The sequence below is a fragment of the Numida meleagris genome, chromosome 1 (assembly GCF_002078875.1).
Source record: "Numida meleagris isolate 19003 breed g44 Domestic line chromosome 1, NumMel1.0, whole genome shotgun sequence".
NCBI classification, from domain to species: domain Eukaryota; kingdom Metazoa; phylum Chordata; class Aves; order Galliformes; family Numididae; genus Numida; species Numida meleagris.
This window is the reverse complement of record NC_034409.1, coordinates 14,216,723-14,231,933: the sequence shown is the minus strand read 5'-3', so window position 1 is coordinate 14,231,933 and position 15,211 is coordinate 14,216,723. Positions and strand designations below refer to the sequence as shown.

At 39.3% G+C, this 15,211-nt stretch overlaps 1 protein-coding gene across 2 annotated transcripts in view; it reads right to left on the bottom strand.

The window, feature by feature from the left end:
- Positions 1-15,211, bottom strand: part of PIK3CG (phosphatidylinositol-4,5-bisphosphate 3-kinase catalytic subunit gamma) — a 35,123-nt gene that overhangs the window by 6,119 nt on the left and 13,793 nt on the right. For both annotated transcript variants that reach the window (XM_021384583.1, XM_021384584.1), the window contains exons 5-10: positions 13,603-13,706; positions 11,141-11,287; positions 9,162-9,252; positions 5,697-5,827; positions 4,457-4,568; positions 1,114-1,271 (exon numbers count right to left, since the gene is read on the bottom strand). In XM_021384583.1, the coding sequence (XP_021240258.1) occupies positions 1,114-1,271; positions 4,457-4,568; positions 5,697-5,827; positions 9,162-9,252; positions 11,141-11,287; positions 13,603-13,706 (743 nt within the window). The remainder of the gene's footprint in view (positions 1-1,113; positions 1,272-4,456; positions 4,569-5,696; positions 5,828-9,161; positions 9,253-11,140; positions 11,288-13,602; positions 13,707-15,211) is intronic.

Sequence of the window (15,211 nt, the reverse complement as noted above, 5' to 3'; positions counted from 1 at the left end):
ATGTGGGTTATGGCCGAGCAGTGCCACCCTTCTTGTACACAGTACAGTTCATGGACTTCTTTAAGAGCATGGGCTCAGCATTCCCCACTTCCAAAGCTAGTCCTTGTGCAAAAGAAAGACTCAAAAATGGTACATGGTGGTTTAAAGTTATTTTCAGAAGTCTGGGCTCAAGAATGACACTTGCCTAGTTATTTGCTGAACAATCACGTGTATGTGTAAAAGGATGTGCTCACTACCCAATAACAGGTACTCAGTGCTGAAAAGCAGACTCTGTAGCAGGTAGGGCAGAGGGAATGGTCTATCCAAAGCAAATCCTGAGTACCTGAGTCAGGCTGCTGCTCTGACTCGCACTCTGGAGGAGCCTTTAGATAACATAGGGAACCTCCTTTCTAGAAGGCACATATTTAAAGTTCCTAAAGATGCATGCAAGGATACCAGCCCAGACATCCATTTACCTTTGTTCAACCATTCTCTGAGACATCTCATTAAACATACTAAACAGCATTTTGCTTTGTTCTCTTGTCACAAGATCACAAAATCACAACTGTTTTGGAGGAGCTCAGTTACAAATTGCACAAACTGCAGTATTAACACTGTTCTCTTTCACAGAGTTCAGTCCATCCAATTTACAAAACCAGAATTGTACACAGTTTAAGATCAGTGTAAAGTTCTGTCCAGATGCAGCAGGCCCAGCCCCAGGACAAGAGGGCAGAATCAGGAGGGAGTAACAATGGCACAGCCAGCTGAGGAACACTGACTTGTACCACACAGAATACCCTGCTTAATGCTGTCTCTCTGCTGTCACAGGTACTGATGTTCCTGCAAAGTGTTTTAAATACAAACAAGAAACAAAGAAAAGATTGCCTGCCTGACTGCAGCTAGCTGAAGCTCTTCGGCGTGGCTTCATGGCTGTTTGCATCCCAGTGCCCATCATCCTACAGATAATGTTCGCTTTTAGTTAGAGCTAAGATATCCCAGAAATGTATTATGATTCAGTAGATTATATTAACGCAATACCCAGGAGCCTAGACCTTTGAAGTCTAAGGCACTAATGTTCATTTCAGAAGGCAAAAAATGCTGCTTAATTCATTTACAGTTAAATATTCACTTTACCTGAAATTTGTGGAAATGGAGACTTGTCTTCTTTCCGGAGGTCCCCATGACAAACAGAAAATCTGGAGTCAGCACAAAAGGAACTCGTTCCTTATTAATTCCAAGGAAGCTTTTATAATTCCCAAGAATATGGCCAAAATCAATATGAAAAAGGTTACCTGTATAAAAAGAAGTCACAGTTAAGCTCAAATGCAATAAGCTGCCAAGATCACTTATACTTACTGTATTTCCAAAACCATTTTTAGGTCTATCTGATGACTCTGTAGTTCAGCAGAAAAGATTATTTTCTCTCTCTCTCCTTTTTTTTTTTTTTAATGCATAATTGGCTTCTCTTAGTAAAATTATTTTTTGTCTTCAGCAGTTGTTAAAACCAGGTAGACCTGTTATGTTTTCTAAACAGACACTCACAGCTTTTCAAACATGAAGTGAGGAAAGCTTGTGCCTCTGACCCATAACAATCAGATCCCAGCACACCACTACAAGGAAAAAGCTTGTCAATTATGGCACAAATTCTCAGCAATTCTGGAAGTAGAACATGCTTCTTCCTCACAAACCTGCATTACCAATTCAAACATCTTCCTGCAGGGTACAGAATAAGTTTCCCACGCTATGGATGACTTTGAGATCATAGCAAGTATCAGGTCCCAGGAAAGTGATAAAAAACTTCACTTTTAAGGACTGCTACACCTATAGGACTGGAGTGGTCTGCTGCTCTTTAGATTAATTTATTAGTTTCACTGGCAAACAACATGTAAGGATAAAAGAGTATGTTCACTTAAAAACATATATTTGTAATAAGGGCGCATACATACAAGAAGACGAAACATCAAATGAGGTAAGATGTTACTTAATAGTGATCCTTAGGTGTACCATCCTTACATGTGCCAGCATTTCAGCCAGCTTTTGAGCCCTCACAACCTACCCCAGCACTGACATACTCTGCAAACCTCTCAGTCACCTCCTTCTCCCTTCTGTTGTTCCAGACAGCTCCTGTTAAACTGTGGCTAATCTGCTCCCGACTATAAACAAATAACATTTCCTTTACTGTCTGCCCTTCTACTGATCTATCACTCATTTTCTGTCATTACGTAATATGTATAGTACTATATATACTAATGTTGAAATTAAAGCACTTATTTGTCTTCTTTTCCACAAGGATTTCTGGTGAACTTTCTTTTTTTATTGTAGTCTTCAATTAGTTCATTTCTGCCTTCAGGGTTCTTCCTCTCTCCAACCTTCAAGTGGTAAAACTTTAACTACAATATGATTAATATTAAATATATGGTCTTCTAACTAAGCCCAAAAGTATTTTCTGTCTCTTTGCATTATGTAAAGACTAATTAGGAAGTAACAAGCTCATGAAACTGGAAGTGTGTTCCTTAAACCAGACAAAATGCCTTAATATGTGCAGCTCAATCTGGCGTCCTTCCTGGGCTGTCCATAAAGAAGTAATCCCAAAGTTTGTAATACAGAAAAGTTCAGGTTCTTGTGGGAGGCCTGCAGCCATGTGACGAGAAGTTTGTTTCCCTGGGTATGGCAAAAGGACAACAGAATGCTCATGTTACACACCTGCTTAGCCAGCTTCTACAAAGAAATCTGATTTATCACACATTGGTCCTTAAAGATTTCAATTGACTATTCACAGCCAACCTGGTTGTGTTGACCCGCTCGGTCTCTTGTGAATGTTCTAGACAATGTCCTCCTGAAGAACATGGATAGATTGTTCAGTAGACAATAGTCCACTATTCATAGAGTAACAATCTTCCAGAAACACACCTGGTGCTCTTGCATCAGCCAGTCGGTCAGGCGACCACACGCAGCCACCCTTACAGGGTAGCTGCCCAACTCAAGCTTGGGGTAGCTCTCATTGATTGGCCCAGGGGTGCTGCCCAGCAAAGGAGACAAACAATGGTGTGACAGCAAATATGAGAGGTGGCAGCTTCTCCAACTGAGGCTCATCAGCAGGTGAGATTAATCATTAAAAGTGCAATCCCTTGACAATTTGACAAGCATGCATAGCCCCATGCTTTAATACACTTTATTATCTCATGTTTAAATTGTTTACATTTCATTTAGTATGCTCATGTTTGAACATGTTTGGCATTTTTGTCCTGTGACAAACCATCCCACAGACTTCACTAACAAAACACCACACTCCATGTACACTTATTTTCTAGGATTTTCTGTGAAGGTATATAAAACAGTTATGTTTCTTCGAAGTGATCACAGTCCAATAACATTAGAATTCTGAGAGCTCATACAATCCCACTCAGAACCCCATTCACACTCCAGACAAGTGATTATCTGTCTACTTTTAAAATCTTTTGGCTTTTAGATCTTATACCTAGATGTAAACATTTGCTTTACATGCCAGATTACTTAGTCATCCTTGGAAAAGAAAAGCATTATTAACAATCATAGAATGGCTTGGGTTGGAGGGGACCTTAAAGATCACCCAGCCCCAACCCCTGCCATGGGCTGGCTGCCCCCCTCCAGCTCAGGCTGCCCACGGCTGCATCCAACCTGGCCCTGAGCGCCTCCAGGGATGGGGCACCCACAGCTTCTCTGGGCAGCTGTGGCAGTGTCTCACCACCCTCTCAGTAAAGAATTTCTTCCTAAATCTCCTCTTTTTTAGTTTAAAGCCATTCTCCCTTGTCCTTTCACTATCAGACTGTGTAAAAAGTCGACCTCCTCCTGCGTATAAGCTCCCTTTAAGTACAGGAAGGCCACAATGAGGTCTCACGGGCCTTATCTTCTCCAATCTAAATGACCCCAACTCCCTCAGCCTCTTTTCATAGGAGGGGTGCTGCAGCCCTCTGATCATCTTCACGGTCCTCCTCCGGACCCGCTCCAACAGCTCCACATCCTTCCTGTATGGGGGGCTCTAGACCTGGATGCAGTACTCCAGACGGGGCCTCATGAGGGCAGAGCAGAGAGGGACAATCACCTCCCTCTCCCTGCTGGCCACCCCTCTTTTGATGCAGCTCAGGATGCTGTTGGCCTCCAGGCTGCATATCTCTACAATTTAGAGATCAGGGTGTGGTGCAGGATCACGTCAAAGGCCTTGCACAAGTCCAGGTAGACAACATCAATTGCCCTTCCTTTGTCCAGTGATGCCATTACTCCATCAAATAAATATCTAGATCTTATATGAAGGCCCAAAGAGGGTAATGATAGATTTCAATGTCATAGGAGTATCTGAATTTGAAAGCAATGGTGACAGAACTGGATTCTTTACCTTCATTCATTGTTACATGCATTATTTATTAGATTAAAACATAAATCTAGTGAGATGTAGATAGTCCTCGCTTCTAAGAAATTCCCCCCAAAAACCCAAACTCACCTGTCTCTGTGATCATAATGTTATCATTGTGTCTATCTCCTATTCCAAGAACAAAGGTTGCCACGCAGTAGCCAGCACAGGAATAAACAAACCTTTCCACCGCTGCCTGAAACTAAAAATAGTTTTAAAGATGTTAAATGCTTCAGTGTTAGCAACGTTCTTATAGTCATTCCCAAATTCATATGCCTTTCTGTAGATGTGTATCAAGCAAAAGTTAAACAAACTGTCTTATAAAGTACACTGTTGCACAGCAGAGATAAAGATCACAGCCCTGCACTGCACTGGCTATGCTGTGAGAATAGGCTGTACTCTCTAGGACAATTAAAATTAGCGTATAGTAGTCCACACTTTCCAAGAAAATAAAGCTCAAACAGGTCACTGAACCTAAGCAAAGGAGTTATGAGTACCCAAATCCATACTTCAGTCCTCTAAAACCACAGTGCCTCTCAGTGTTCCTAGATGTCCTTTCAATCTACTCCTCATGTATCACTTCTAAATACCACTGACAAAGGAGTCATTTCTAAAGTGTCTTATAACTCTGAAGCCCGGCTGCCAGCTGGATGCAGAAGGCTCTTTCACAGACATTAACAGCTGAGCGCAGGGAAAATGAACGGATTCTTCAAACTCATGTAAGTAACACAACTCTAAACATAATTGTGGACTCCATGCTTCTCAATTACTAGGGTGCAATCGAAAATTCTGTGCCCTGGTTTTGGCTAGGGTAGATTCATCTTCTTCATAGTAGTTGGTATGGTGCTGTGTTTTGGATTTAGGATGAGAATAATGTTGATTACACATGGATATTTTAGTTGTTGCTAAGCAGTGCTTATAGTAAGTCAATAATTTTTTGGCCTCTCACACTGTCCTGCCAGTGAGGAGCTGGGGGTGCACAAGGAGTAGGGTGGGGACAGAGGCAGGACAGGCGACCCAGACTGGCCAGAGAGATGTCCCATACCATATGGCATCATACTCAACCATAAAACTGGGGCAGTTGGCTGGGGAGGCCTTTTATTGCTTGGGGACTGGCTGGGCATCAGTCAGCTGGTACTGAGCAATTGTGTTATACATCACTTGTTTTGTGTATTATCTTTTGTTGATTGTTTTTTTTTTTTCCTTTTTTTTTTTTCCTTTTCTTTCATATTAAACTGCCTTTATTTCAACCCATGAGTTTTACATTCCTCCCCCCATCATGATCCTTCCCCCTGTACCACACTGAGGGAGGAAAACTCAAAGAACTCACCTTCTCCTCAATGACACATCTGTCCTTGAGCCACTGGTTCAGTATTTCATCCTTAAATGCACCAGTGTTGCCTACTGTACTCTGCTGAATTTTGGCAATCGTTGTAGCATCTTTCACAATTTCAATCATTCCTAACAGAAAACAAAGGAGAAACTAGAATTTATATTGAATTTATAACGAAGCATATAAAATACACAACATACTATTTTAAACTGTGCTTTTTAAACCTTTTGCATAATTTCATAGCTTGTGAGCATCCACTTATTTTACAAGCAATGCTGGCTCTTGCCCACTCCCAGCTGAAGCCAGCCAGAGCCCACAGCAACACTATTGTGGAAATACAACCTCTGAAAACCACCACTAAATTGAATAGCTTTGCACTTTGGTTTATGTTTGTCGAGCTGTTGTTTGTCTCCTGGGAGTGAGCTCCAGATCACATTCCAGCTGTTGGAAAGGTTTCTTCTGCCTGTGCTCACAAATCTCCCTCTGCTGGTGAATATCTTCTTGACTCCAGGAGAGCAGAGCTGTTACAGGAGACATCTGCTTTTCTTTGCATTTTCAAGTTCTCCCAGCATAGCTTGTAGCTTAGCAGTGTGAAAAGTCTACAGATTTTAGAGTGGATGCTAATGACAACCATTTACTGATCATTCCCCGCTGTGGAGCTAAAACAGCAGTACAAAACCTACACAGAATGTTGTATAACTTATTCTGCTTAAACAAATATTTCGAAGGTGTCCTGATAAACAAACAAACAAACAAACAAACAAAAAAACGACTATCTGCTGGGAATAGCGTATCTCTCCCGGCAGATCCTTCTCAATACAGATATGCCTCTCAGTAGGTATTGTTAGTCCTAGAGAAGGCTTCAGTAACTGGGACAGATCTCAACTAAGCTGCATTCATCTAGGCAGAAAGCAGCAAAAGCACAGCGCTGTCTGTTACCGGGGATCTGCAGTACTGAGGCAGGTGACTTCTACATTATGTGCCAACTTGAGCTTTTTAAATTTGGCAGTGACCCTGCACAGTAAGTAGTGAAAATTGCCTCACAGAGCCAGGAACATAAGGCCATGCCAACAGGAGAGATAGTAAGGTACGACTGTTCACCCATGATACAGGCTAGAGAAAGTTCCTCCTCCTGAGGCCTATTTGGCAGCAGCAGTGGACATTTCCAGAACTGCAAACTGCATTGAATGCAGATGTCTTCAGCAGACTGAGAAAGATCTACACAGGAGGGGATACCAGCCAGGTGTTAGGAAGTCTGTAAGACATCTGTCTGTTTCCCAATTTTCATTGTAAAATGAGGTATTGTTCTTGTGCAAATACACAGAAACTGTCTCAAGTTTCTTGGAAATAGTAAGAGGAGGGGAAGAAGCAGTTTGGAAGAAAACCATCAACAAATGCTGTCAAAGAAAATTTGCATGTCACCACTCACTGGTTTTGTTCCAAACAAGCATAAGCTGTGTTTCAAAGTGTCCCACACCGGGTATTACTAATTTAGGCTACAGGTATTTTCAGCAAACCACACAGAAGTGAAGCGTCGATGTGATTAACCATGGCCCTACCGCAGTGCTGGGGGCATGCTGAATTCTTACATCTCCCTCCCCAGTGCATGTACAAAAATAAACAATTATTTCCTTGAGATCACAGAATGGGGAACCCATTAAGAATTCAAGAAATAATACTGAAGTCTGTAAGTTGAATATAAGAACGCCACGGTCACTGGCAGAATTCCTACACTATCCTCCATTAATCTGAGATATTACATTGCCTTAATCATAGAATCATAGAATTAGCTAGGTTGGAAAAGACCTAGAAGATCACACAGTCCAACCATCCACCTACCACCAATAACCCCACTAAACCATGTCTCTCAACGCTATATCTAAACATTTCTTGAACTCCTTCAGGGACGGTGACTCAACCACCTCCCTGGGCAGCCCATTCCAGATGATTCCCAAATCATCATTAAGATGATTTTAAACCAAAAAAAAAAAAAAAAAAAAGAAAAGAAATTCTGGAATCTGTCAAAGCATTACATTTGTTATAACACAAGATTAAAAAAAATGACCTATATTTACAGTTTTAGTGTAGTTTGTATTTTGATATATCATGACCATTTCCTTTGACTTTACTAGAATAATATCAATATGATTTTAGTTTTAAACACATGTATGAGGAGAAAAGAAACTCTTATGTGTCATACTACCAAGTATCGTATCAGTGAGCTTGGGTTTTCTGCACTGCTGAGAAATCTTAAAGCCAAAAGAAAGAATGATAAAAGTGTTATGTGGCAATTTTTGGAGAGGAAGTACACTGTAGATATTTGTTTATAAGAGTTCTTAATGTTACTGAGACTCAGTCTATCATTCTTTGATCTGTACAGCAAAATATATTGCTAAAAAAGAAAACAACTAAAAAGCTGGAGATCATGGGAGATAAAGTAGCAGCATTTATAGTATAATTATTTTATCAATCCATGCAGTTCCTATCGTACTGCCAGCTACACAGACGACAGGAATTAACAAACTCGCTAATTTTTACATAGGTTCAAGATCTGAGTAAATGGCAGAGCAGTACTTGCTAATCCATCTTGCTGACAAATGGTTTTTATCAGCCAAAGCATTCTTTTCAGCACGAAAGCTTAATTTGGGCACAGCCAATTTTTCTGCACTGAGGAGGCTTTCCTCCAGCCAGCTGTGTGACAACTGGTCAGCAGAATTAACTGTGACAGTCAATTCTGTATTACCTGAATACTGGGAAACTGCAACGTGGATGTGCTAAGGTGCATAATACATGCAAACCCAAAGCAGAGAGCCACGGAGCCGTTGGGAAGTATACACTGTGTATCAGTTTGGTATCTCTGGATGTAAACGGACTTCTCCCAAGCTGATCAGGTTGCTCTACACACCATGACACAGTTCTCCAGGAAATTTCATAAGGAACTCCTTGACTTCTCCCACTATGAATTCTACAAAATAGATGATCTCTGCTGCATGAACTCATGCTCACTGACGAGTACTGACTGAACATCCCATTAAATCATGTTGCTGCTTCTAGGTAGCATAGAGTATGAAGTTTCAGGTCAGGAAAAAACACAAATGTTTTGCTATTTTAACTCTTTTCTCTCTTTCATCTTTACTAACACATTAAAACACATCTTGAGGAAGTCACTTGCTTTTACCACTTTTTCATATCTAATATTGTTATGAAAGAGAAACTTAGAGCAGGATCCAAACAGTTGGATTAGTGAAGGAAACACAATCACTTAAGCAAGTCTAGCAGTATAAGGATACCCATCAGAAGGGCAGAAACTACAGCTAAGAGACAACTGAAGGTTGCTCACAGAATGGTAAAGAAATTGATGTTGATTTCTGGACTGCAGTGCATACTAAATACTTCTCCTGTACTCAACTGCTCTAACTATGATATTTTGAATTTCTAATTACAGTAAGTGTGATCTCATACCTATTTTGTTCCCTGTAGAAATACAGCCATATGGTAGCAAACAAAGGTCCAAGGATTCTGCTTCCCAAATGGATCCCATAATTCGAAGAATCTAGTAAAAACAAGGATTACACAAAGTTATTACAAGTTCATAGACACAAAGAATCACAGAATGGGTTGGGCTGGGAGGGACCTTAAGGATTATCAAGTTCCAATCCTCTGCCATGAGCAGAGACACCTTTCACTAGATCATGCTGCCCAGAGCCCCACCAAACCTGGTCTTCTCTGTAGAGAAAGAACATCCGCAGCTTCTCTGGGCACCTGAGAGTGCCTCATCATCTTAAGCATAAAGAATTTCTTCCTAGTATTTAATCTACATTGTTCAGACATTATTTATTACTCAGACAAATAACACTGCCCAGACTTCTGAAATGGGGCTAAACTTACTTGTCTATTTTGTGGCTTAAGAGAAGAACACAGAAGGTGTGGAGCCATTCAAGATTATCAGTTACAGAATCAGGGCTTTTATTTCCTAACCTACCCTGTGCCTGGGCAATCTCTACAGTTTACAAGGTATTAATAAGTGTCTGCTATGATTTCTACATGATCTGAGATTGAACGCATTAGCAAGTACACCCATTTTCCACCATAAATATCCCTGCAAATGCTAATAACCCCATTTGTCAGAGTAATCACTGAACTATTACTACAGCAATGCTACCTACCAATTTTTTTTTCCATCTGTAACTTCACCTATCACATAAATAAATGAAAAATTTCTTCATCAGAAAAAACAAGCCATCTTGCAGTAAACAACAGATTCCTTCTCTAGAACACCAAAATATTAAATATGTGTGGCATATGGCAGGAAGAAAAGGTAACAGTAACTTAAAACACAGTAGTACAAAAAAGAATCATAAAATCATAGAATCCTTAGGGTTGGAAGAGACCTCTGAGGGACGTTCAGTCCAACTCCCCTGTAACGAACAGGGACACCACAGCTACATCAGGTTGCCCAGGGCCTGATCCAGTCTTGCCTTGAAAGTCTCCAGGGACGGGGCATCAACCCTAATACTAGGTAACCTGTTCCAGTGCCTCACCAACCTTACTGTAAAAGATTTTTTCCTAAATCTACCCACTCTGAGCTTAAAGCCATTTCCCTGTTCTGTTGCCACAGACCCTGCTAAAGAGTCTGTCCCCTTCTTTCCTGTAGCTCCCCTTTAGATACTGAAAGGCTGCCATCAAGTCATCTCGCAGCCTTCTCTTCTCCAGGCTGAAGAGCCCCAGTTCTCTCAGCACATTGCTGGCTCATGTCCAGCTTGATATCCACCATTACCCCCAGGTCTTTTTCAGCAGGTCTGTGCTCAGCACTTTCATCCCCCAGCTTGTACTGGTAGTGGATGCTGCCTTGACCCAGGTGCAAGACCTTGCACTTGGCTTTGTTGAACGTCATGAGGCTCACCTGGGCCCACTGCTCAAGCCTGTCTAGGTCCCTCTGGATGGCATCCCGTCCCTCTACTGTGCTGACCACACCCCACAGCTTAGTGTCATCAGCAAACTTGCTGAGGGTGCACTTGTCCCCACTGTCGATGTCACTGATGAAGATATTAAACAGTACTGGCCCCAGCATGGACCCCTGGGGTCACCAGGCTCCACCCAGACATTGAACCACTGACCGCCACTCTCTGGACTCGATCCTGCAGCCAGTTCTTCATCCATCAAACAATCCACCCATCAAATCCACATCTTTCCAATTTGGAGAGAAGGATGTTGTGGGGCACCGTGTCAAAGGCTTTACTTAAGTCAACATAGATGACATCAGTGGCTCTTCCCTTGTCCATTGATGAAGATCCTGTTTTGCTATCAGCTTGACATACAGCTTAAAAAATGAAAGCCTCCTATTTTTTGTGGACAGCGTATACTCCTCTGAAAAGTAAAACAATTTTAAAATATTTATATATTAAATTTATACCTAGACTACAGCATTTTATCTATCTTACCTGTAAAATAAGCATGTCCTGACGGAGGTCATCTCCATGTTTGAAGATTATGCCTATGGTTTCATTTGATAGAGCAGTCGGATCTGCACATTTAAACTCAAGCCAGAGGGGTTTCTTCTTGGATGCCATTACTTTACATTTTTCTATCTGTGAAAGACAAACTTATCATTAGGCATTGCACTCCAACATCAACACATCAACCTTCTTACACATCAGCTAGAGAGTAGTTTATCGACTTCCAATCAGTTATTCCACAAGAAACACACTGAAAACACATGTAAAGAATGGTATTCCATTGCCAGAGAAAACCTCACTGAACCTGCAAAGCTTTTAACACAGCCCATGATGAAGGGAAACATAAGCCTTGACTCTCTGCAATTGATTTTAACTTGTAAATCTGCTACAGACAGAAAGAACTTATAAGCCAGGAGTAAGAGCTTTCGAAAAAACTCAAAAACATGGAACCTCCCAACAGCATTCTGAGATACTTTGCAAAACAGGAAAGTAACAGTTGTCCAATGCAATTTGCCATATCATCTACCCCTGTGAATTTTAGAGATCTCAGTTTTTTCAGAGTACTTGATTTTATTCAATTTCCTTAGAAAATTGTGCAGCCGGATTCATGTGGAAAATGGCATTTGTGAAAGTAATTTAATACAGTAATTCATAAAATAACAGAATAAACACTCGTTTAGTTTTACTAATTTTTTGATCTTGAGAAGTTTAGCAATGAAACTACTCAAATTGTACTATTTCAAATGGTTACTCAACTAATTATGTCTTGTACAAATGTGGTATGAAATACTTTCTATTCTGGAATTCCTGGTTCATTACTGAAAATAATTATGTACAGTAAAACCACCTAAAATAATAAAAGCATTTACACACCAGTGTTTGAGAGCTGACAGAACTGATGATATCAGGAAAGAGTATTTCAGAATATTCATGTCTCATAGACTGAGGTTCTGAACTTGTAGTTTAAAAGAAAACAGTTTTTATCACTATTTCTATTAAAAGGCAAAAAAATTGTTAAATCTTCAAACTTACTAGAAACACTGGTTTTGCTACTAATATCTGGTTTAAACTATTCCAATTTCAGGCTGTGAGGATTTTAAGCTTATGGACAAGTAACACTTGTTAGAATGAAGATGAAGTTAAAGCTTCCCAATATCACATGTTGTATCAAACATTTCTGTTCATATAGCTTAATGAAAAAAAAAAAAGTACCAAAATGGTTACATGTATTTTTGGACATAGCTACTTTCCTTTGTAAACCAATTGCTTCATGTACTTAGGAAGGTCCTGGGAGGGCTGCTCACACCTAAGCGAAGGAAAACTATAAAAGCCTGAAAGATGTTTTATTTTGAAGTCTATGGTTTTTGTCAAAAAGTTAACAAAATAAGTTTTAAAAGTTAAACGTATATAAACCTACTAAAAATTATTATTATTTAAGTTTCCGAAGTTATCACAAATTTTGTATTTCTAAGTAAATAATGTTTGAATTGACTTCTGTACAAATAGTACCTCTGTTGTCCCCAGCTGGGAGGTGTTCAGTTCTTTCAGTGTGAAGGCAAACAGGGCTACAGACCATCTACCAAAGCATGGGTTTATTTAACAGAAACATGGACAGATTTGGAAAACAATTATCAGTTAGCCAGATGAGTACTCCACTGATTGGTAGATCCTTAAGCTGGATGGTTCATCTCTTCTTAGCTAAGACAAAAACCAAAGGACTCTTTTCTTGTAGGCTGCACACCAAGTGCATCCAAAGAGCTTTCATTGTGCTTCTCTACCCAAATTTCACATTGCATAGTAGCTGCAAGAGCAAATCCACTTTCACAATATATCTGCTGATTTATTCATCATGTTTTTAGCTGCAAAACATAGGAGTTGGCACAGATCTCAACAATCTCATGACAGAACTGGAGGAAGCAGGTGTTTCTAAACATATTTCCAACAAAATGTTAATGTATTTTTTAATAAAAGCAACACAGTCAGCAAAGATATTGAAAAAAAATCAGAAATAGGCAGGGTAAACATTTGTGTTAGTGAGACCAAAGTCTCGAATAAACCTTAAGGACATGTGAAGGTCAGACACATCTTTCAGGTAAGACGTGGGAAATAGGAATTGAAACTGAACATTCCAAAACCTCTGAAGTCTGCTGAAACGGTTTTATACGGGCATTTAATATAAAATGAAGTCAGCCACCTGTTAAATCTTCGATTTAATTGATACTTAATGATTATAATTTTTTGAGTTGCTTTTTTTTTTAGTGCATGAAAGTACATAATCACACTTAGAAAAATGATATTAGCTTTAGGAAGAAAAATTTTTTGAAGCCATGAAATGTCATCGTGTTCACAGTAAAATAAGATCTTCAGTCGTTTTTACCAAAGGAAACATACTTGCAGATAGGACATTTTTCTCAAAAAGGATTTGTAGAAATTCAAAATGTACTTACCACTAGGGCTCCTGCTCTTAGCCCAGGGTCATATGGGACTCTAAAACTTTCTGGAAGTTTGCTGCCCTGTAGTTTTTCAAGTTTTTGTCTAAGCTGAGCAATAACTGCAATTGCAAGTAAGAAAACACATTAAAAATCAGAAGTTGGAAGTAAAAGCACTACAGAACTTGTTAAGAATCATGATTTAGCTAAAAACAAATCCTCTATTTAGCTATTTTGATAACTGCTTTCCTTATGGACACTCTGTTTTGCGGAATGGAGGATAACTCTGACTTCCATGATTAATGGCCTGTTTCAGATCTCTAAAGTCTTCAAGCACCTTACAACTCATGGGCCGTCTACACAGTGTCAAAAGTACCACACAGTGCTCAATGTTCCTCTGAAGATTCCATCTCCAGGGTTGAAAAGATGACATTAAAAACTCAACTTTCATTTAAAAAAAAACAAAACGACACAGCACGACACAATATATTTTTATATATTGCCCTTATTACTGCCAAGAAAACTCTCAAATTCTACCTCAAAGGCTCAGAGAGAAGGGGAAATTGGAAGTACCTTGCATTTACCAGTATTATTTTGACCTATCTCACTGCTCTTACAGCCAGATTCACGGCTTTTGAATTCTTGCAGCGCTGTATAGCGTAGTCATAAGGAATTCAACCACAGAGATGCTGAATTTCTCATTTAAGTTTTCTTGTTGCAACCTTGTAAATCTCATATTACAGTAAGAAGAAAATTTGGTGACTGATATGATATGTACTCTGGTAAAAATAAAAAAATAATTAAAATCTGTCAGCGAGATAGAGGAGCTAATAAGTGAACAATATAATTAGACAACTTTCCTAAGAATAAACTAGGTTGTGGCAACCTAAGTCATGCAAAAGCTTTCTAAAATTTAACTACTGATCTCTTTCACAAATCTAGCCTGATTTCAGTAAGTCTTCTCATAATGTCAGACAATGTAATTTGAAAACTGTATACTGACCAACTGAAATGAGTAAAAATTAGGTGTTAGCTAATTTTAATACACATGTCAAAGCACTTCCTAAACCAATTTCCAAGTTAATCTAGCTTAAGAAGAAAGTAATGTGTATTTTAAGAGAAGTGTTTCTTCTTTGAGAGAAGAAACAGCTGCACATACACATACAGGGATGACAAATCATCTAACAGAATGGTGATGAAAGCAGACAATCCAATACAAGCTGGTAATGCTGTATTCTTAAGATTTTATTTATTATTATTACTTGCTATGTTTTTAATATAAAGAAAGAGTCTACAAGTAAAGTGAAAGTAAGTTTGATGACATGATTGCTACTAGAATACCACAGGCCTTAAAGTAGTTTATTAAAAAAATAAAAAAAACCACAAGCACTGAAGGAAGAAAAATATGTCTATAAAAATTAGATGAGACTGCAAGAGAGAATGAAATGAAACAGTTTAAAGCATTCAGACTTAAAATATAAAAAGAGGATAGAAATGATGTGGCAAAAAAAAAGAAGCAATAAACTAAAAAAGAAAGTGTAGGAAATACATTTTTAAAAATTCAAGAAGTTCAGGATACCTATAGAAAAAGTTGTATCCTCAGTTATCTGAGAATAAATTAAACTAG